Source organism: Mytilus trossulus, chromosome 7, assembly GCF_036588685.1.
Source record: "Mytilus trossulus isolate FHL-02 chromosome 7, PNRI_Mtr1.1.1.hap1, whole genome shotgun sequence".
NCBI lineage: Eukaryota > Metazoa > Mollusca > Bivalvia > Mytilida > Mytilidae > Mytilus > Mytilus trossulus.
In genome coordinates, this window is record NC_086379.1 from 83,974,539 (window position 1) to 83,995,886 (window position 21,348).

General features: G+C 31.7%; 1 protein-coding gene across 1 annotated transcript in view; it reads right to left on the bottom strand.

Moving 5' to 3' along the window:
• The window catches only part of LOC134726028 (WW domain-binding protein 11-like), a 32,648-nt gene that overhangs the window by 9,600 nt on the left and 1,700 nt on the right, over positions 1-21,348 (bottom strand). The window contains exons 2-14 of the mRNA XM_063590391.1: positions 21,142-21,173; positions 20,789-20,882; positions 18,171-18,268; positions 17,006-17,093; positions 16,221-16,292; positions 13,596-13,686; positions 12,410-12,531; positions 12,051-12,149; positions 7,693-7,874; positions 6,501-6,759; positions 5,426-5,596; positions 4,977-5,267; positions 4,498-4,637 (exon numbers count right to left, since the gene is read on the bottom strand). Coding sequence (XP_063446461.1) covers positions 4,510-4,637; positions 4,977-5,267; positions 5,426-5,596; positions 6,501-6,759; positions 7,693-7,874; positions 12,051-12,149; positions 12,410-12,531; positions 13,596-13,686; positions 16,221-16,292; positions 17,006-17,093; positions 18,171-18,268; positions 20,789-20,882; positions 21,142-21,173 — 1,727 coding nt within the window. The 3' untranslated portion in view covers positions 4,498-4,509. The remainder of the gene's footprint in view (positions 1-4,497; positions 4,638-4,976; positions 5,268-5,425; positions 5,597-6,500; positions 6,760-7,692; positions 7,875-12,050; positions 12,150-12,409; positions 12,532-13,595; positions 13,687-16,220; positions 16,293-17,005; positions 17,094-18,170; positions 18,269-20,788; positions 20,883-21,141; positions 21,174-21,348) is intronic.

Here is a 21,348-nt window from a genome sequence, read left to right on the forward strand (position 1 = left end):
AGATGTGATTTAAACGTAGGAATAAACGTAGTGATATAGTAGACAGGAATGTAAAGCAATTTTCATAGGACATGTAATATTGATTCATGCTCATTTATTGAAAATTGTGTAGCATTAATATTGACAAAGAATTGTACTTTAAATATCTATAAATCATGCAGACATAACATGACTGTCAGCTCTACATAAAAAAGACATAAATATTTAAAAATCAGATAATATGGATTATCTTTATAATTGTATAATTCTTTCAACTTATTATAATTCTGTTCAGGTCATAAAATTGAGGGAATAACCCAACAAAGACCACATTAATGTATTTAATAAATAACAATTGACCATAATTAACAAGTTCAAATTCATGTTCAAACAAGCACCTGTTCAAGAAAGATAACTCTATTCTATAATACTATGGATGACAATTTTGGAGGAGGACATTTGAGTGCATTGATAGGACATTTGAGCGAAAAAAAATAGGACGTTTGATCGCTAGAATTTTAACCCATTTTAGCGAAAATTAAAATTGTCAAAGCCCATTTTAGCAAAATATTTGTAACTCTTTTTAGCAAAACATAAAACAATATAAAACTTTTCAATTAAAATACAGCACTAAAAGTCTAAAAGGGTAAATCAAATGTTAAAAGTCTGTTCTAGTCTGGAATTTATAACCTAGAGAACCTACGTAATGGGCTCTAGATATACCCCCTGTACAATACTGTTCATAGAATTGCTTTTTCTCTTTATCTAAATGGGCTCTAATGTTGGCGCTCAAATGTCCCCTAGTAGTTTTAATTTTTTCGCTCAAATGTCCTGTGCCCGACAATCTATTATATTTATCTACATTGGTCAAATTAAGATTGAACAGCACATTCTGTGGGAGACAAGATCCATCAAATGAGGACATTTCCAGTTACAATTCCATTGACAGGTTTCAGCAATAAACAGTTACAGTTTTGTAATATTTTGACCAAGCAGGTACTGGCATATCAATCATTTCTGATTGTTTTAACATGCTAGTATGCAGAGAACTCAGTCTGCAACAGGATATAAAAAAAGGTCTTTATTCAATAACTTCTCCTTTGTATGTATCTATATTTTACACAAATCAATGACATATATATCCCATATACTATTAACCTGACCCTAAACAAGTAAAACTTATTTCCTTTATGATATCTGGTTTTACAGTTGAATGAAAGGCACAGTTTTTAGAGTTTTTGTTTTTAATATATGTCTTCTCTCTCAGTTAGTTCTTTAATGAGAGATTATTAACTAAATGTACAAAAGTCAGTTACTGTAGAAAATGATAAGAAAAAGTCACAAATGAAAGATGAATTAATTATATTATTGTATTCTTCATCTACAAGTAGCAAATTTCAAAATTGTAATATAACAGGCTATTATTTAAACTTGCAATTATTTTTAATTATGGAAGTAGCCTAATTTCTTGTGCTTGAAATATTCTGTATTTTATTGTTCTGTGCCGAGCACAACACTTTCTATTATAAAAAAAACAAGCACATTTTCAATAGAATGTACTGTGCCACGCACAACAATTTCTATACAAAATACATAGTATTGAAAGTGTTATTCACCACTCAAAACATAATAATACAGAATAAACATGGAATTTATTAAAAATTTCAAGCATAAGAAATTAGGCAAATTCCATAATTAAAAATAATTCTAAGTTTAAATAATAGCCTTTTAAATGTACATTTCTTTAATTTTCTATATCAATACAACCCTAGCTGAACTGACACCTATGCCAATACATGCAATAACTGGCACTATTTATTTTGATAGCCATGACCTTGACATTGAAAATGCCAAGCTAAAGAGTAAACAGAATGAATAGATATCTAATTCTCAATAATTAGAATGGGAATTCAAAATATAAACACTTAAAAGGCGAGGTTATATTTTATACAAAGCTGGAATTTATTTAAGGAATAATTTATATTCATAAGAAAAGAATTTTCATTTATGGTTTATGGCCAACATACAGAACACTTTAAATAGTAGCATCTACTTTATTAACCTTATTAATCCATTTGAAGAGGGTTTTAAATATTTCTAAACAAGTGAAAGAATTGTGAAATTTATATTCCACAAAAAACACAAATAATTATTTCTTACATTTGAATTTCAATGTTTAATAAATAAATAAATACAAAATATATCTTTTCTTAACAAATAAATTTCTTGGCTCTTGATAAAAAATCCTGATTCAGATGAAATTTAGTGTTTTTCTGTGTTTTTTTCCTGTAATTTTCTTGGGTTGCTGCCTCAATGACTTAGTCACCATAATTCCATATGTTTGTAAACAGAGAACTTTGAAGTTTAAATGGTTGACCCTAAAAATACTGACATCAGCTGATATTATGGATTTTTTAAAAATGGAAATGTTTCAAGATGATGCCCCCACTTGCATATAACCTTATAAAGGGACATAACACAAGAATAGTAAAAGTCACATTACCCAAATCGTATTCAATCTGAGTTTTGTGGTAATAAAAAACTATGAATATAAAGTTTCATAACATTTTTTTTGATGCAAACTAAAGTTACAGAATGGAAGCCAATTTGAGGATGTACAGACAGACTAGGGTCAAGCTTAATGTCCACTCTGCTTCAGCAGGGGCATAAAAAATATGCCATTTGTCTCCTTTTTTTATCATTTGAAATCTCATAAATTACATTGTTACAATGTTCTAGGTTATTTTATGTGTCTGGCAATATTAATGATTACTGCACAAACTCTTAGTGATTGGAATATTTTAATATTTGTATAAACAATTGAAATGTCTCTTATTAACGATATTATTGGTATTATGTCAATGGATTGCTGTGTCATTGTCCTATACCCAGTACCCTTTTTCATACCTCCTCTTGTTGACTTAGCCTAATGTTAGGTTAATCCCCTTCTATGGTGAGTAATGAAAGAGATCATTAGTTGACACCAAGTTTGGATGTAATTAACATAGGTGACATGCTGTTATCATAAGTACTTAGGTGGGTGGCAGTTCATGATCAAAGGTGTTTGTCAATTATTTTATTTTATTGATTTTGTTTCATAAATAATATAGATGTTAAAACCGTTAGTTAACTATTGTACCAATCCTAGGTAATTTACACGTGTAAACTTTGCCAAATTATCATGATTTTCACCCAAAAAAGACCATTTTCAACTTGCAAAAAAGCAATGAGTTCAAAATATATCAATACTATAAAATTGAGAATGGAAATGGGGAATGTGTCAAAGAGACAACAACCCGACCAAAAAAAAAAACAACAGCAGAAGGTCACCAACAGGTCTTCAATGTAGCGAGAAATTCCCGCACCCGGAGGCGTCCTTCAGCTGGCCCCTAAACAAATATATACTAGTTCAGTGATAATGAACGCCATACTCATTTCCAAATTGTACAATTGTATAATTTCTTCATATATACATGTATATAAAATTACCTTTATTACTATGATATTGTTTCAACCAAAATATCAAAATTAAATTTTAAAAAAATACATCTGTTTAATGCAAATGTTTTTAAGGCAAATAAGTTTTTTCCTGAGCAAGTTAGTGTAATATAAACATCAGATACATACAGTTTAATAATATATTATGTGAATGAACTGTCCCAGTTGACCGTGAGTCAATTGGAGGGGCAGGGGAGGGGGAGAAGGGAATGTGTCATAGGACATTGTGATGTATAGATATTTGCTTTTTAACATCAAATTTTAAAGAAAAGGCACCTATTGGAACACTAATATTCATTTGATTCTGCAAACTGCTTAATCAGAGAGTATCCCAATTGTACCTGTTATGATAGCTTTTCCATCCAGATTCATTCAAGAAAAATACTAAAGTTTCCATTCTGAATTTATTTTGTAGATCTATTCATATTCACTATTTATTTAATTTTTTTTTTTATTATGAATCCATAATAAATCAAAGAAAATTGGGTTTGAACCTACCTTGGAACGTTCAAAGATGAGTAACTATAAAACTGCCTCCATGATTTTTATAATTTGCCATTATACATGTCTTTCAACATAGCTTACTATATTAAAATTTTACATTTGAACACAAATGTGTAATATGCTGTGTTGGAAGTTATATGTATAGGCATAATGTTAAGTAAACCACACATTGAATATCATCATACGAAGGGAGATAATCCATTTCACATATTGATATAACTGATATATTCTCTCATAAACCATACAGGTACACATAAATAACTAGAGCTACTGTTATGTTGTATAGATAGGGACAATTACAAAATATTTAAACTAATCCTTCTCACAATCCTCCTTTTAAACCAACAAATATCTATAATCAAAGAGCAGATTGCTCTGAGGGATACGATTGTCTAGTGAGCTGGGATAGGGTTAAATTCATTTCCTTCCATTAATCTAGAATATATTGAAGAGTACCATCCTTTATTTTGAAGGCGGTTATGCAAGTAACATATTAATGAATGCTGAGATAATTACCTTTATTTTCCCTCATATTAAATCTTCCATTTCTCTCATGAACTGATCGTAAGCATCGTCCTTTGTCTTTGTATGGGTTGCTGCCACCACTGGCGCTGATTTAGGGGCAATTCCTGATATTCTCTTCTCTTCCTCTTTAGCTGAAATGATGACAGTATACTTGAGATTATTGTGAATATTTATTGAGACTAATCAAGGTTACCAATTACATTTGAGTATTTATGTTATTATTTTAGCATTTGAAATTTTTAAAGCTGTACAACCTAATTTTTCAAGCTTGTTTAGCAAAATAAAGTATCAGGCATTAATCACTCTATTACCAATAAAAAACATATCATGTAAAAGAAGTTGTTTCACGCATCAATCACCATTTATATTTTTTGGCAGATGTTGTTGATTTTCCCTGTTACATTAAAAATCCTGTCAGAGTAGGATATATTCTGGCAATTCTATTGTTGACAGTGTTTTTACATTATTACCTTTCTTAATAACTCTGCCTTTAGCATCTCTAGGGTCACGTTTAATTTTCAAGGCCACCGGAGTAAACCTTGTCACATCTCCACCAACGTTCTTTATCTGTGGTTTAGCTTCTATTGTAGCTGTTCCCTTCTTTTCTTCTTCAGATGATATCTGTGGAGGCTTCATGATACTAGGCTGAGCACTGATAACGTTAGGATTCTGTAGTGGTTGGGTACCAGGTGGAGCCAGTCGGAGTGGAGGCATCCCTGGAGGTGCTCCTGGTGGACGGAGCATTCTGTGAGGAGGAAGGCCTGCAATTGAAATTAATTACAATCAAATAGCATTGATTCTGGATGGAGCTCTATGGTACAAACCACAAATAATGTCAACTTTTCTATTGCAGCCATTACATAAAGTAGTTGATGAAATATGAAAACAACTTAACATATAAGAATTAATAAATACATACCGGGTGGCCCAGGTGGCATCCTTGGTGGCATTCTAACATTTGGTGGTAGTCCTGGTGGTGGTCCAGGAGGAAGTCCAGCTGGTCTGCCAGGGGGTGGTCCAGGTGGTAACATACGTGGCATTGGACCTCTCATAGGTCTGAACATCATTGGAGGTGCCCCTGGAGGTGGACCTGTTCAATATAAACATACAATCTTTGAGGCTCAGGGGGTAGGACAGAATATCAGATCTCTAACATGTTTATCATACATACTTCAGAAAGGGTTCTTATAAAATTTACAACTAACTTTATAGAGCTTATTGATTTTAAAATTACTATTTATTTTTCCAGAAAATTATATTTTGCATTTCGACTGCAAATAAACAGCTTCAGTTCACAATGAACTGATGACACACCAGTCAATAAAGGAGTGAGAAAGGATCTTACATGTGTAAATGTATACAGTATATTCAGTAAAGAATAAAAAATAAAGTAAACATTGAGTATTTTTGTTATTATTTTAGCATAATAATCGTCAATAAATAGCTGAAATGGCTCTGTCTAATAGTAGAAAACAGTAAACAATAATCTGAATTCTTTAAAAGCAGAATTTGGTTGTAGAACTGAAAAAAAAATCCGAACCTATTCTTTAGTTATTGAAGAATTTCAAAGATATAAAACCTTAAATGATCCATACGAGAGCCTTGCAATGCAAAAAATTGGACCGATAGTTTTGGTAACTAGAGAATAGGTGAGCTAAAAATATGATTTGAAAAAAAAAGAGACAACAGATACTAAAGGAATAATGAAACTCATCAATGGAAAAACAAACTGAGGCTTTTTATAGCTGATTATGCAGTATGGGCTTTGTTCATTGTTGAAGGCAGTATGGTTACCTATAGTTGTTAATGTTTGTATCATTTTGGTCTTTTGTGTCTCTTTTTTATATGACAATGCCATGACATAAGAGGAAAACCAATAAAAGACAAAAAAAAAATACATAAAACACAACATAGATGCTAAAGACTGAGCAACACAAACCAAGTCAACCAATAATAGGACACATAGTTTTCGTTTCCCTACAAGGTTAATTTACCTGGAGGAAGTCCTGGAGGTAACCCAGGGGGAGCCCCTGGTGGTGCCCCTGGTGGTGGCCCTGGAGGCATCAGTCTTGGTTGTGATTGTTTCTCATCTTCCCCAGGAGGTCCATCAGGGAGACTATCTCTAGCTTTCTTTTTATCTTCATCATCTCTTCTCCTTTTGTCTCTTTCCCTTTCCCGTTCATCATCTCTCCGTCTTCGTCTCCTTCTTCTGTCTTCTTCATCGCTATCAGAATCTGAACTGCTCTCTGAACTCTACAATATGTACAGTAACATGACTTCCGGTTTTAATTGATTTACATTGACGGTCAAAAAGGAGCCTATTAAACTCGTAGTTAGCATAATAAATTTTCTAGTTTGATGGTTTTACATTTTGTCATTTAGGGCCTTTTATAGCTGACTATGTGGTATGGGATTAACTCATTGTTACGGTGACATATAGTTGTTTTTTAGTCTCTTGGGGAGAGCTATCTCAATCAACAATCATATCACCTCTTTTTCTTTTTATATTTACCCTCATATTGTTTTATTTGTTTAATCTTACTAACAAAAAAACAGGAGAAAATAAAATAAATATCTAGCTAAGATTCTATGCTGTGCAATTTCCATATTCAAACCAAAAATTCTGTTTTCAAAAACAGTGCCAAAATCAAAATTAACTTTTAATCAAGAAATAGTATTTTTTTCTTTGCTGCTTTGGAGCAAAATGTAAGAATACTAATCATACAAAGGGAGATAAACCAGAAGTTTACAGAGAATACATTTTCTTTCATAACAGACAGCCAAGGGAGATAAATATTCAATTTAGTAAACTATCTTGTATTAAATATAGTATGAAATTAACAGAGAGATAAACTATTCTCAGTTATAAAATAACTAATTCATTATGACTGCATAAGAAACTGTATAATCATCTTATATAACTAATGATATTTTTTTTATTTGCAGATTTCTAAAAAATACTCACATACAACACACATGGCAAGTGTGGGATTCTAACTCCAAAATTTAAAACTCTGTTCAAGCCTGTTGATGGCTAGTTATACAGTATATAACCTACTTAAATAGACCACCCTGCCACCAAGGCCCCCAACAAGACTTGTAGATTATTATGAAAACAACATGGTAGGGAGAATGAAAGTAACATTATAAGGATAACAAACACCATAATGAATTAAGAAATCTTACATCTCGTCGTCTCTCAGCCTCCTTCTTTTTGTCTGGTATTTGCTGACCAGCCATTTGTAACATTTTAGCCTGTAATGCTGTCACCCCCTTAGGTGCTTTAAACTTTAATCTGGTATCTTTCTCTTCCTCATCAGGGTCCCTTGTGTCATCATCAACAAATCGGATCTTTCTCGATTTTGAGCCTAAGGAGAAAAAAAACCGAATTCACTACAGTGCATAACCAGATGCTCCGCAGGGCGTAGCTTTATACGACCGCAGAGGTTGAACCCTGAACGGTTGGGGCAAGTATGGACACAACATTCCAGCTGGATTCAGCTCTAAATTTGGATTGTGATTAAATAGTTGACACAGCATAGGTTTCTGACACAGAATGAATGTGTTCTAATGAACTTAAAATTTGTGTTTTCTCTTAGAGAAATTCACTATGCTGATGAATATTAATCCTCTCAAAAAAATGTTTGAAGAAATTTTCTTTTTATTTATGAAATTTCAAATGAGAAAAATTGAACCCATTTTTTTAATCACATCCCCCTTTCCCTTATTCCAAAACTAATCTCAATTAAAATATTCGAACGGAGTTTGCAACAATAACTACTCATTTAAATACATCATAAAATATTAAAGATGTAAAAAAAGTGCTTGTTATCACTGAATGGTAAAGATTATTTAAATTTATCAGTTGGTAGTAAAAAGTGAATATACATTGTATATTGTATATAACAAAGATTTAAGTTGATTCTGGACAAAGAAAGATAACTCCAATTAAAAATCAAAGCCTGAAAGGCTGTAAAAGCAATTGCTGCCATGTTTATGTTTTGGGGACTTTTTTTTCATCCACATATATTTAAGAATTAAACATGACAGGAGTGACAGGAGTCTAGTGAGAATTAAAAAGGTTTTAACTTTATATCAATTAAAGACTTTAGCAGAAAGTCATTTTTAATATGTTTTATATTTCACAAGGAGACAACACGTTTACCAGGTGCTAAAGTTGGGGTCAAATATACATGTGCTGAAACATATAACTCCAAGAGAAATTATTATGGATTATCCCCTAGTAGTGTTTGTAACTGGGCAATAATTTCCTTTATTGATTTAATTTTCATAATTAATTTAAATTTAACTCTTCAGTTAAAACATTTCAACTTTCCAGACGCAAATGTTATAAAACGGGAAAGAAACAAAATATTTTACAAGACATAAACATGTAAAAAATATATATATATTTCAGCTGACTAAAAATATTTTCATAATGTTACTTTGTCAACATTTCTTAAAAACTAAGTCCCAAACATTATTGCTCAGTTGATATGTGCCATCCTCATGCGGTACGAGATAACTATAATTCTCATGCAATCGTGAAAAGAGGGGCCATCACAGACAAACATGACATTAAATCGTCATTATACGAACAAGAACAAACAGCTCTAAGTTGCTTGATATTTATCCAATTTTCAGGAAACATTGTGAAAATGATCTTCAATATTTCGAAAACATGTGAAATAAAATTGCAAACACGGTGGACCGTTGAGGGTCAACAAACGTAGTAGTCCATTGGAAAGACGAGGATAATGGTTTCATCATTTGTCATGCATACCCAGTTTTGAATATGATATCCAAAAAGGATGTACTTTTTTTAATCTATGAAACTAGAAAATACCAAATTGTAAATATCTCTTCATCTGGACTTGGCATCTATCACGTTTGGACGGGTCCATTTCATTAGTGAGGTGATCGATAAATCTTACGGAGTTATGACAAAAAAGGAAAACAAACTTATTGTTATGTGTTTTTAACAAGGGTTTCGTTCCTCTAAATTATTTGCGCAAACAAATCAACAAAATAGGTCAGTTAACTTTGTCTAATTTCAGATTACAGGTAATCATTTGACACTACGTATAACCTGATAACCTGTCATGCCTGTGTAGTGATTTTGATTTTTTATGATAAATTTATGAATGAACGACAATTTTATGAATGAACAAGAGCACCTGACCTCTTTCTTAAAAAAACACCAATTAAACATATAAAACCGTATATTATAAAAGACAATTCAGTCAAATTTTCAATCTGAAATGATTCCATATTTTGTTGAAACATCGTACGAACGGAAAACGGAATCGCAGGTATAAAAATGCAGTTTTTTCACTCGGACGTCTATGTTTTTTGATAGTCAAACGGTTGTCCCCCTAAATACAAAAATACATCTACAAGAACGTATGCTGAAACTTCTTAAATCCACTAACGTTTTTCAAAAGTTTCAAGCTATGTATTGCATTAGAAAACATACATAGGTGTTTAAGAATGACAGACCAGGAGCCTGTTTAACAAAATACTATGGCTTGATCTGGGCGGAGTCTCTGATCTGGGTCACAAAGATGGCCATACGCGACGGCATGAAAGCAATTGCTTTAAAAAATCTTGCTATTGCACAATAATGTGCAATAAGATATTTCTTGCTTACTATTCTGGACAAAGAAAGATAACTCTAATTTAAAAAATTGCTATTTTACAATATTGTGAAATTAGATATTTCTTGCCATTGCACAATACTGTGCAATTGAAAAGACTTGCTATTGCACAATACTTAATATAATAATTTTAGATCCTGATTTGGACCAACTTGAAAACTGGGCCCATAATCAAAAATCTAAGTACATGTTTAGATTCAGCATATCAAAGAGGCCCAAGAATTTAATTTTTGTTAAAATCAAACTTAGCTTAATTTTGGACCCTTTGGACCTTAATGTAGGCCAATTTGAAAACGGGACCAAAAATGAAGAATCTTCATACACAGTTAGATTTGGCATATCAAAGAACCCCATTTATTCAATTTTTGATGCAAATAAAGTTTAATTTTGGACCCAGATTTGGACCAACTTGAAAACTGGGCCAATAATCAACAATCTAAGTACATTTTTAGATTCAACATATCAAAGAACCCAACCGATTCATTTTTAGTCAAAATCAAACTAAGTTTAATTTTGGACCCTTTGGACCTTAATGTAGACCAATTTGAAAACATGACCAAAAGTTAAGAATCTACATACACAGTTAGATTCGGCATATCAAAGAACCCCAATTTTTCAATTTTGATGAAATCAAACAAAGTTTAATTTTGGACCCTTTGGGCCCCTTTTTCCTAAACTGTTGGGACCAAAACTCCCAAAATCAATACCAACCTTCCTTTTATGGTCATAAACCTTGTGTTTAAATTTCATAGATTTCTATTTACTTATACTAACGTTATGGTGCGAAAACCAAGAAAAATGCTTATTTGGGTCCCTTTTTGGCCCTTAATTCCTAAACTGTTGGGACCTCAACTCCCAAAATCAATACCAATCTTCCTTTTGTGGTCATAAACATTGTGTTTAAATTTCATTGATTTCTATTTACTTAAACTAAAGTTATTGTGCAAAAACCAAAAATAATGCTTATTTGGGCCCTTTTTTGGCCCCTAATTCCTAAACTGTTGAAACCAAAACTCCCAAAATCAATCCCAACCTTTCTTATGTGGTTATAAACCTTGTGTCAAAATTTCATAGATTTCTATTAACTTAAACTAAAGTTATAGTGCGAAAACCAAGAAAATGCTTATTTGGGCCCTTTTTGGCCCCTAATTCCTAAAATGTTGGGACCAAAACTCCCAAAATCAATACTAACCTTCATTTTATGGTCATAAACCTTGTGTTAAAATTTCATAGATTTCTATTCACTTTTACTAAAGTTAGAGTGCGAAAACTAAAAGTATTCGGACGCCGACGACGACGCCAACGTGATAGCAATATACGACGAAATTTTTTTTCAAAATTTGCGGTCGTATAAAAATGAATGATGTGTCAATAAGTTATTAATACCATATACATAAAGATACATTTAAATGTAAAACTTTAAATCAAAGTGCTTGTGAGCACTGAGGGGTTAAGATTGCTTTCATTTTATAACGTAAACTTAAATGCTGCACTGAAATAGAACGTTAAGCAATAGAAGACATTAAGCCAATATTTTGGATTGGTTTGTAATTTTACATTTATCATTAAAACAATTTTTAAAATAGGTCCATGGGCAATATATGAAATTTTTAATAAATTTTGTTCTTAAAAAGCATTTATGATTTTAACACTCAAAGGCAGATATGAAGCCTGAAAATTTATCTATCAGGACACATCAGTTTTTGATTGCATTTCATGCATCAACAGCAGTTTTCATCATATGATTGACACTATAAATGAGAAATGAATTTCATTCTTGCAAGTATTATATTACTGGAATTAAACTATGTATCTGACCCCTTATCTCATTTTATATACAATAACTATTATTCAATATCTCATTAAAACCATTAACTATTTTCTTACCTAGAAGTTCCTCATCATCATGGTCATGTTCGTCTTCATCAGGACTATCGTGAGGATGTTCTATGTCAAGATCTACAGTTCCAATGTTTTCTTCTATACCTGTGAAATGTGAATTTATACATTAAATGAGACATTAGGGCTGTCCTGAGAATTGTGTATGCCTAGATATATTGTGCTAATGATTTCTCTTTAGAATGAACTATTTTTCCATAACAGATCAATGTCTGTTTCTAGTAAAATGGAAAATTCTTCTAGTCTGGATAGAAAATCTAAAAGCTTCCTTCCTATATATATAAATGTCTACTCTAATGTGTTTCATACTACACATCTCCTTTATTCATATCTAATTAAATGCCTACCCTTTTCTGGATCATATTCTTCATCTTCGCTGTCACTCAGTTGTGGAGGGGGTCCAGGAGGGGGACCTGGAGGTTTTCTCTTTCTCAGAGCTTCGTGGTCCACATCCATCATGGATATCTCTCTATATATTATATAAATATGTTATTTAAAAGGATAATAAACATGAGCAATTGTGAAAATAGTCATTACTTTTTAAAATCCAATTTCATTCATCTATATTTTCAGATAAAATTGTCTATAGTATTGAAAATGTGAGGAAGTTTTTCAGCTAGATTTCATAGAAACAAGATAGCCCTGATATCATCTATGTAACTGAGAAAAGTTATAGAGTTGAAGGACTGTTTAAATTATATGTTAAATGCCATTTCATGTACAATGGCAAAGACAAATGAGTCAGTTCATGTGGTCATAGCATTCTCACTACATTCGACTTAGAAAAGCATCTGAGTGTTAAGTAGCTTGATATGGAAAGGAGTACCTGTAAGGACTGATTTTGGTCTCACATTTCAGATTCATCCAACGAAAGATTTTGACCACTTTTTAAACACTTAGGTGTATTTTTTATTCGAATAGACTAGTTTATGTGAAAGTTTTTAACTGATTTAATCATTACAAACAATCCGATTCAAGCTCAAATATGAACGGTCTACCAAATATGCCAAAAATTGTCACTTTTCAGATGGTTTTTGTCAAAAATGAAAGTGGCTGTATCCGTGTTCATCCTCAACCTTTATGTATGTTACGTATTATCATAAAATACAACTTACATTTCAATATTAAGAATGAACACCAATGCGGCCACTTTTGTTTTACATGAAAACCGTCTACTTTTAACCAAAATGATAGAATTGTGAAGATTTTAGTAATTTAGCATGACTTAATGATGCTAGTACCCAATATATGTGCATCATATTGTCCAAAACAGCCCATACTTATATAGCAGAAGCATTTTACTGTCCAATAAAGAACTAAATGTTTTCATTTTAATAATTTTGTAAAACTGCTATATTTTTGGGCCAAAAAAGGGTCTTACCGCACCTACTCCTTTATAAAACAGAAAAAAGATGAAAGGAAATGAACAGCTGTAATCTCTATTATACTATAGGATTCATTAACAGATATTCATGATATTTAGATTTGTCACTAAATAATGACTGATTGACCATCAACAATTTAGGCTATTACCTGAATCCTGAGGTTTTCTTCAATATTCCATGTGGAAGTTTATCAAGTGACGGCAGTGGTATTTCATTTGGTAAAGGTATCATTGATGGTACTGTAAATAAAAAGGTAAAGGTATTATTGGTGGTACTGTAAATAAAAAGGTAAAGGTATTATTGGTGGTACTGTAAATAAAAAGGTAAAGGTATTATTGGTGGTACTGTAAATAAAAAGGTAAAGGTATCATTGATGGTACTGTAAATAAAAAGGTAAAGGTATTATTGGTGGTACTGTAAATAAAAAGGTAAAGGTATAATTGATGGTTCATCGCCATCTAAGTAAAATTCAGCCTTTTTCATAGTTACAAGGGCAATAACTCCCAAAGGGTCAATTGATGATTTTGTTGATGCTGACTTAAAAATATTTTTTTCTGAACATTTTTTACTATCGAGAGATTGTCTTTCTACTATAGTGTCCACAAAACTAGAGGCTCTGAAGAGCTTGTGTCGCTCACCTTGGTCTATGTGAATTTTAAACAAAGGACGCAGTTGGATTTATGACAAATTGTTAAAAATTGACTATAAAGGACAATAACTCCTTAGGGGGTCAGTTGACCATTTTGGTCATGTGGACTTATTTTTAGGTCTTATTTTGAACATTATTGCTGTTTACAGTTTACCTCTATCTATAATAATATTTAAGATAATAACCAAAAACAGCAAAATTTCCTTAAAATTACCAATTTAGGGGCAGCAACCCAACAACAGGTTGGATTCACCTGAAAATATTAAAACAGATAGATCTTGACCTGATAAACGATTTAACTCCAAACAGATTTGCTCTAAATGCTTTGTTTTTTTAGTTATAAGCCAAAAACTGCATTTTACCCCTATGTTCTATTTTTAGCCATGGCGGCCATCTTGATTGGTTGGCTGGGTCACGCCACACATTTTTTAAAAATGGGATACCCCAGAGATGATTGTGGCCAAGTTTGGATTAATTTGGCCCAGTTGTTTCAGAGGAGAAGATTTATGTAAAAGATAACTAAGATTTACGAAAAATGGTTAAAAATTTACTATAAAGGGAAATTACTCCTAAGGGGGTCAACTGACCATTTTGGTCATGTTGACTTATTTGTAAATCTTACTTTGCTGAACATTATTGCTGTTTACAGTTTATCTCAATCTATAATAATAGTCAAGATAATAACCAAAAACAGCAAAATTTCCCTAAAATTACCAATTTGGGGGCAGCAACCCAACAACAGGTTGACAGATTCATCTGAAAATTTAAGGGCAGATAGATCTTGACCTGATTAATAAATTTACTCTATGTCAGATTTGCTCTCAATGCTTTGGTTTTTGAGTTATAAGCCAAAAACGTCATTTTACCCTTATTTCTATTTTTAGCCATGGTGGCCATCTTGGTTAGTTGGCTGGGTCACACCACACATTTTTAAACTAGATACCCCAATGATGATTGTAGCCAAGTCTGGTTTAATTTGGCTCAATAGATTCAGAGGAGAAGATTTTTGTAAAAGATACATAAGATTTACGAAAAATGGTTAAAAACTGACTATAAAGGGCAATAACTCCTAAAGGGGTCAACTGACCATTTTGGTCATGTTGACTTATTTGTGAATCTTACTTTGCTGAACATTATTGCTGTTTACAGTTTATCTCTATCTATAATGATAATCAAGATAATAACCAAAAACAGCAAAATTTCCCTAAAATTACCAATTCAGGGGCAGCAACCCAACAACAGGATTTTGGATTCATCTGAAAATTTCAGGGCAAATAGATCTTGACCTAATTAACAATTTTACCCCTTGTCAGATTTGCTCTAAACGGTTTGGTTTTTTGAGTTATAAGCCAAAAACTGCATTTTACCCCTATGTTCTATTTTTAGCCATGGCGGCCATCTTGGTTGGTTGGCCGGGTCACGCCACACATTTTTTAAACTAGATACCCCAATGATGATTGTCGACAAGTTTAGTTTAATTTGGTCCAGTAGTTTCAGAGGAGAAGATTTTTGTAAAAGTTAACGACGACGACGACGGACGGACGCCAAGTGATGAGAAAAGCTCACTTGGCCTTTTAGGCCAGGTGAGCTAAAAATGGAAACAAGAGGCACACATGTACCTGTATCGCTCACCTGGTTAGACATTTTTGTCACTTTGCTAGTTAGTATTTTTATGTCATTTACATATAGTTAGTCATTGTGTTGCTGACTATTTGTTAACTTACATATTTAAAATAACTTCAATAGGTTTTAAATTAACTGCCCAGACTGCATTAAACAAACAAAATTAACATTTCATTGGAAAAACTCCATTACAGATTGTCAGATGTTTGTGAAAATTTCATAGAAGATATATGTGGACCTGACTTGCTGATAATTTTAACCCAAGTCAGGTTTCATCAACAGCTTTTGTTTTAGAGGTTTTATAAGCCAAAAAAAAAAGGCATGTCACCTAAAATCCCTGGATACACATTTCAAGCTAGATTCCCTTAGGAACAATTAGATAAAGTTTAGTTTCACAGAAGATTTAAAAACAAATTTCAACATCAGAGATGAATGCCAAATGATGGACCAGGTGAGCTAATTGAAGGGGTAAAGGTAAAATCGATCTATTTCTACACTTACTTGTCAACTGTTGTGGAATATCTGGTAATGGAATCTGGTCTAGCTGTACACGCTCGGCATTTTTTACTTGTTCTGAAATAAATAAAACGGTTATTCTATTTAACTGTAAGCTAGCAGTGAATTAGACACAGACAATAGCTGATGTCTTACATAACAGCACAGTAATATATTATTCTAGGTGATCTGTTTATTTATAGTCATAGCATTTTTACTGCAAGTTTGGAAAAAGTATATGTAAAAATGAAAGCTTTCAAATTCAATAAAAACAAAAAAATCAATAAACTAATGATTCCAAAAATCGAAAATCTTTCATTTTTTCCCACTTCCTGCATTTGAGCAGAAATATTGTCCTGTACCATTTCTCTTTTCTAGTATAGTTTAGAGACTTTGCGTAAAGTATATAAATGAGTATCAATGGTTTTTGGCAATTTTCTTTTGTATCTGTTTACCTAAAAATTAATGGCAGCAAAACAAAACACAAATTCTGTATCATTTTAGAATGATTATAGTGCTTATTCCACATGATTAAGGCTAAACATAAAGTCTGTACTTTTTTCAAATGAGTCTTGTGCTTATTCAACATGATTAAAGCTAAATGTATATTACTGAACTCATTCCTACATTAAATATTCATCAAATATCGTTTACCTTTTGACTAAAAGCAATCAACCAAATATAGAAGATTATATAGAATAGAGAATCTTTTATTTCCATAAGAGGTACCCTCAAAGGGCATAGTGCATATACAAATTAATTAAAAAATACATATTATATATAATAGTTACCAAAATAAAGCTGAAGCTTAAGTCTTTTCTTTTCATAATCATATTCTGCTTTCTTCAACTCTTTAGAATAGTCCATATTCTCTTTTTCCTACAATAAACAGCGAATTTTATGACGTCTTTACACTAAATCCATTGTATGTTGGATGTGTACGGATTGAGTGTTAAGTCTTAGAGGCGTGATTTTTTTTATTAGTTGTTAGTGACTTTGAACTAGCTGTCAGATAACTGTGTGTACTCTCAGATATGTTCATTGTGTCTTTTTGTGTCGGGATGTATAAGTACCCGGCCACTTCCACTTTTATTTTTTGTCTATCTGATGAGTTAAGTCATTTTCAACTGATTTTTATAGTTCGTTCTTATGTTGTACTGTTATACCACTGTCCCAGGTTAGGCGGAGGGTTGGGAACCCCGCCACATTATTTATGTATGTGCCTGTCACAAGTCAGGAGCCTGTAATTCAGTGGTTGTCGTTTGTTAATGTGTTACATAAATAAGGCCGTTAGTTTTCTCGTTTTACATTGCCTTATCAGGGCCTTTTATAGCTGACTATGTGGTATGGGCTTTGCTCATTGTTGAAGACTGTACGGTGACCTATAGTTTTTAATGCTTGTGTCATTTTGGTCTTTTGTGGAAAGTTGTCTCATTGGCAATCATACCACATCTTCGTTTTTTATATTACAACATTAAGTAAGATGTTTCTTATTAATTTTAATTTCTAAATTCAAGCATGTAAATTAAATTTGAACAAAAAATATATGAAAATATCTAGAGTTTGTAAAATACTATAAAACAATTGTGGAGGTCCTTTTTAAAATATTAAATTCAATTTTGAATGAGAAACACTCTATTGACTCTTCGTCCAATGAAACAAGTATGGTCTTGAGAAATGATGATAGTCCATCGGAAGGGGGCGGTGAATGGCTGACCCATGTTAAGAGAGAGAGCCATATATATCCTGCATGTAAAAGACATTCTTATAGATTTCGAAAAAGAGAAGGCTAATGCCTTTACAGGAGTGAGAGGGATTAATACAAATTGTAATAACTTGTGTCCAAATCCACTATAAATAAATATGTTTAAACTAAACTAATAAACCAGGTCCTCAATATATCTAGGTACTCTCACTCAGTACCATATTTTGTTAAATTGATAAAAACAAACTCACATATAATCTGACAACTCTCTGGAAAGTCTCCTTCAATTTTCTTCTTTTATCTTTTAGCACTTTTTCATTCAGTAATGGTGCTTCCACTGGATTATATTCTGAATAATAATAAACAGACATTATAGCCGACTATGTGGTATGGGGTTTGCTCATTGTTGCAGGTGGTACAGTGACCTATAGTTGTAAATTTCTATGTCATTTGGTCTCTTATCAAGAGTTGTCTCATTGGCAATTATACCACATCTTCTTTTTTATACTGTTTGTCAATCATAGAGAGAAGTAACAAAACATTCATATATCTTTCATTTGTTTTTCACCAACATTGGTTTACATAGATGTGCTAGCGTGTATTTATTCATGATTCAAATAGTAAATAAAATATAAATTACAAAATCATATCAGTATTTATTCATGATTGAATAAATACTGATATGATTTTGTAATTTATATTTTATTTCCTATTTGAATTTACTTAAAATAAAGATGATTTTATTCCTAATGCATATTTGTGTTTTCGTTTTCAAATAGATTAATTACGGATTGTAATTAATTATGAGTGGTACTATTCGTATTTTATATTTACGGACTTTGACGATTGACTAGCTTGGCCTTGATTGTTACTCACTTCTACTATTCTGATGGTCAGTGTTTTAGGCTTGATTTGACCGCACACTTTCTGCTATTTCATTGGTTATATATCTTTTGGCGGTTTATTTATATTAAGTCTATATTCAATTGTGGATTGATGTTCAAACCGAACAGACGTTTCATTTACTTTATTTGCTGTTTCCGATTTTGTATCATTTGTATTGGAGGAATTCCACGATTGTTTCAGGTCAGTTTGCTTACTTATCTCTTTAGATATTCTGTCGTTATCTTACTTTCATTGTAATTTTATTTCCGGATTAATCAGTATTTCACGCATGAGTAACTTTCCATTTTAGCATGAATTCGTAGTAAGAATGTGTATCGTGTGATTGGTGAATGAATGTTGTAAACTATTAAAAAGGTTAACGTAACTTTTATAACAGGCACATTATTGATTTACATTTGAGCTACATAATTTAAGCCTGAGAATAAATAGTGTAATTATAAACGTATTGAATGCCGCATATTTGAGCAGAATGAGTTCGAGAGTAAATGAGTAAAATGTTAACTTGATAAATACTTTTAAGAGTCTTTATAATATTTTTGTCTCCGATTGATAGATTTTAAGTACTATATCAGTCTGTGGATAGTAACTATAATTTAGTATTTGTTATACAGGTATTTGACAGAGTTCTGCATATGATGTAGATATACATAGAGGCATAACCTTTGTACCTCATTCGAGGTAAGAATGAGTGTTCATTTGTAGTTGCTTATTATTTTATTAGCTTAGTTATTTTGCTTTGTTTAGCTTAGCTTATCTTTATTAATTAACTGCTTGTTGCTATTTGCTTAATTAATGCTTATTTTGCTTAGACTGTTTGTTTATAGTTTTAACGGCTAATTTGTATATTATAATGTTTTGCTAAATGAGAAACTATATTTCTATTTTGCTTTTCTGACAAGTTAAATTCTGTTTTGAACGTCACAGAAAGTTATATTTTGATAAGATAAGGTTTAATTGCACATTTTGTTAATTTCATAAACTGTGACGTATTTTACAGTCAATTGGTTATTTTTTGTGAGTACACATATTACGTAAATTTATCAGATTGATATAATACATGTTTTAAGAGAATTTATTTATATACGTTGTTATTTAATGTAATATTATTTTACAGGGTTTCTTTTGATGCTTCATTCAATGTAATAAAACTATCCAGAACCCTATAAGTCTACCATTATTTACGCCCAGATAGTGTGACTACATAGATATATTTGAAATGTTTCTCTTTTTAGGAACATTAGTTTATTAAGGGAGATAGACAACAGATCTACCAAATTCCAGATTTATGGGGAATATAGGATACCCAATTAGATGTCCTGACCTTATACCATGCACATGTACCTCAAAACAGCCATTCAAAGGGCCAAAATTGTATTTTATCGCACATACTCATTCAACAGTATTTTCCTGAAAGCTTCTTCGCATCAATGTAATGTGATGCTATATTGCTAGAACATGTAGGATGTCATGCTATCAGAAATGATTTTCTTATAGATAGTGTAATGAATGCGATGGTATAATTTCTAGAAACAAGATGGTATTTCAAAATTTCCTGTTTGCCAGGATGATATTAGAAGTTTCTGAGGAGAACACTGTTCAACACCATAGTGTATAAGTTTAAATACTTGTGATATGTATAAAAGGAAAAGAACATGTCATGAATATTATGCATCAATAGCAGTTTTCTTGATTTCCCCTTTCTTTTTGTTCTTTCACACTCAAACATTTTTTTTCATAAGAAGTCGAGTGATATGAAAATTATATCACTAAAAATAAGGGCACATGGCGTTGCTATTGAAATAGACAACGTCGTCATAGGTAAAAGAGCGATAAACAGATAATCATTGGTCATCTCAACTCCATTACTTTTCTCACTTTCGTTGTACCAGGAGAAGCGAGAAAATCAATCTCGTTGAGGTGATCAATAATAATCTATTATTATTTCCCGTTTATATTTGTATACCCATCTTGTCTATGATTTCCATCTCTGTGAGTAACTGTAGAGGATCTTTCCCCTTTAATACAGCCTGTCGTACTAGCATACGCTGCTTCTTGTTCTACAATTAAAAAAATAAATCATTTCAAATAATATAAGGGGAAACAAATTTTTTACAATATTATTTTTAAATTGACATGTAAAACCATATATACAACTGAATTGTTTATAATGTATAATTTGGGCAAAAGTTAAAACTTATAAATTTTAAATAAATATTTCAGGGATATTTTACACGATCTAAAATAACTTGAACAGCAACTTTTTATAAACCTGATAAATGAAAAGCTGAAATTATAGTAGACATAGTAAATAAATACCTTTTTTAATTCTCTCTTTCTTGCCTCTTTTCCTATAAAAATAGAAATACATGTATGATGCAAGGCATTAACACCAATTTCCTTCAACAATTAGCCTGATAAAAGAATTGTTTTTCTTTTCTTTTCAATAAAATTTTTCCCTGTAATGCTTCATGTAACTCACACATTAACCATGTTAACATCATCATGATCATCACAACGGTGAAC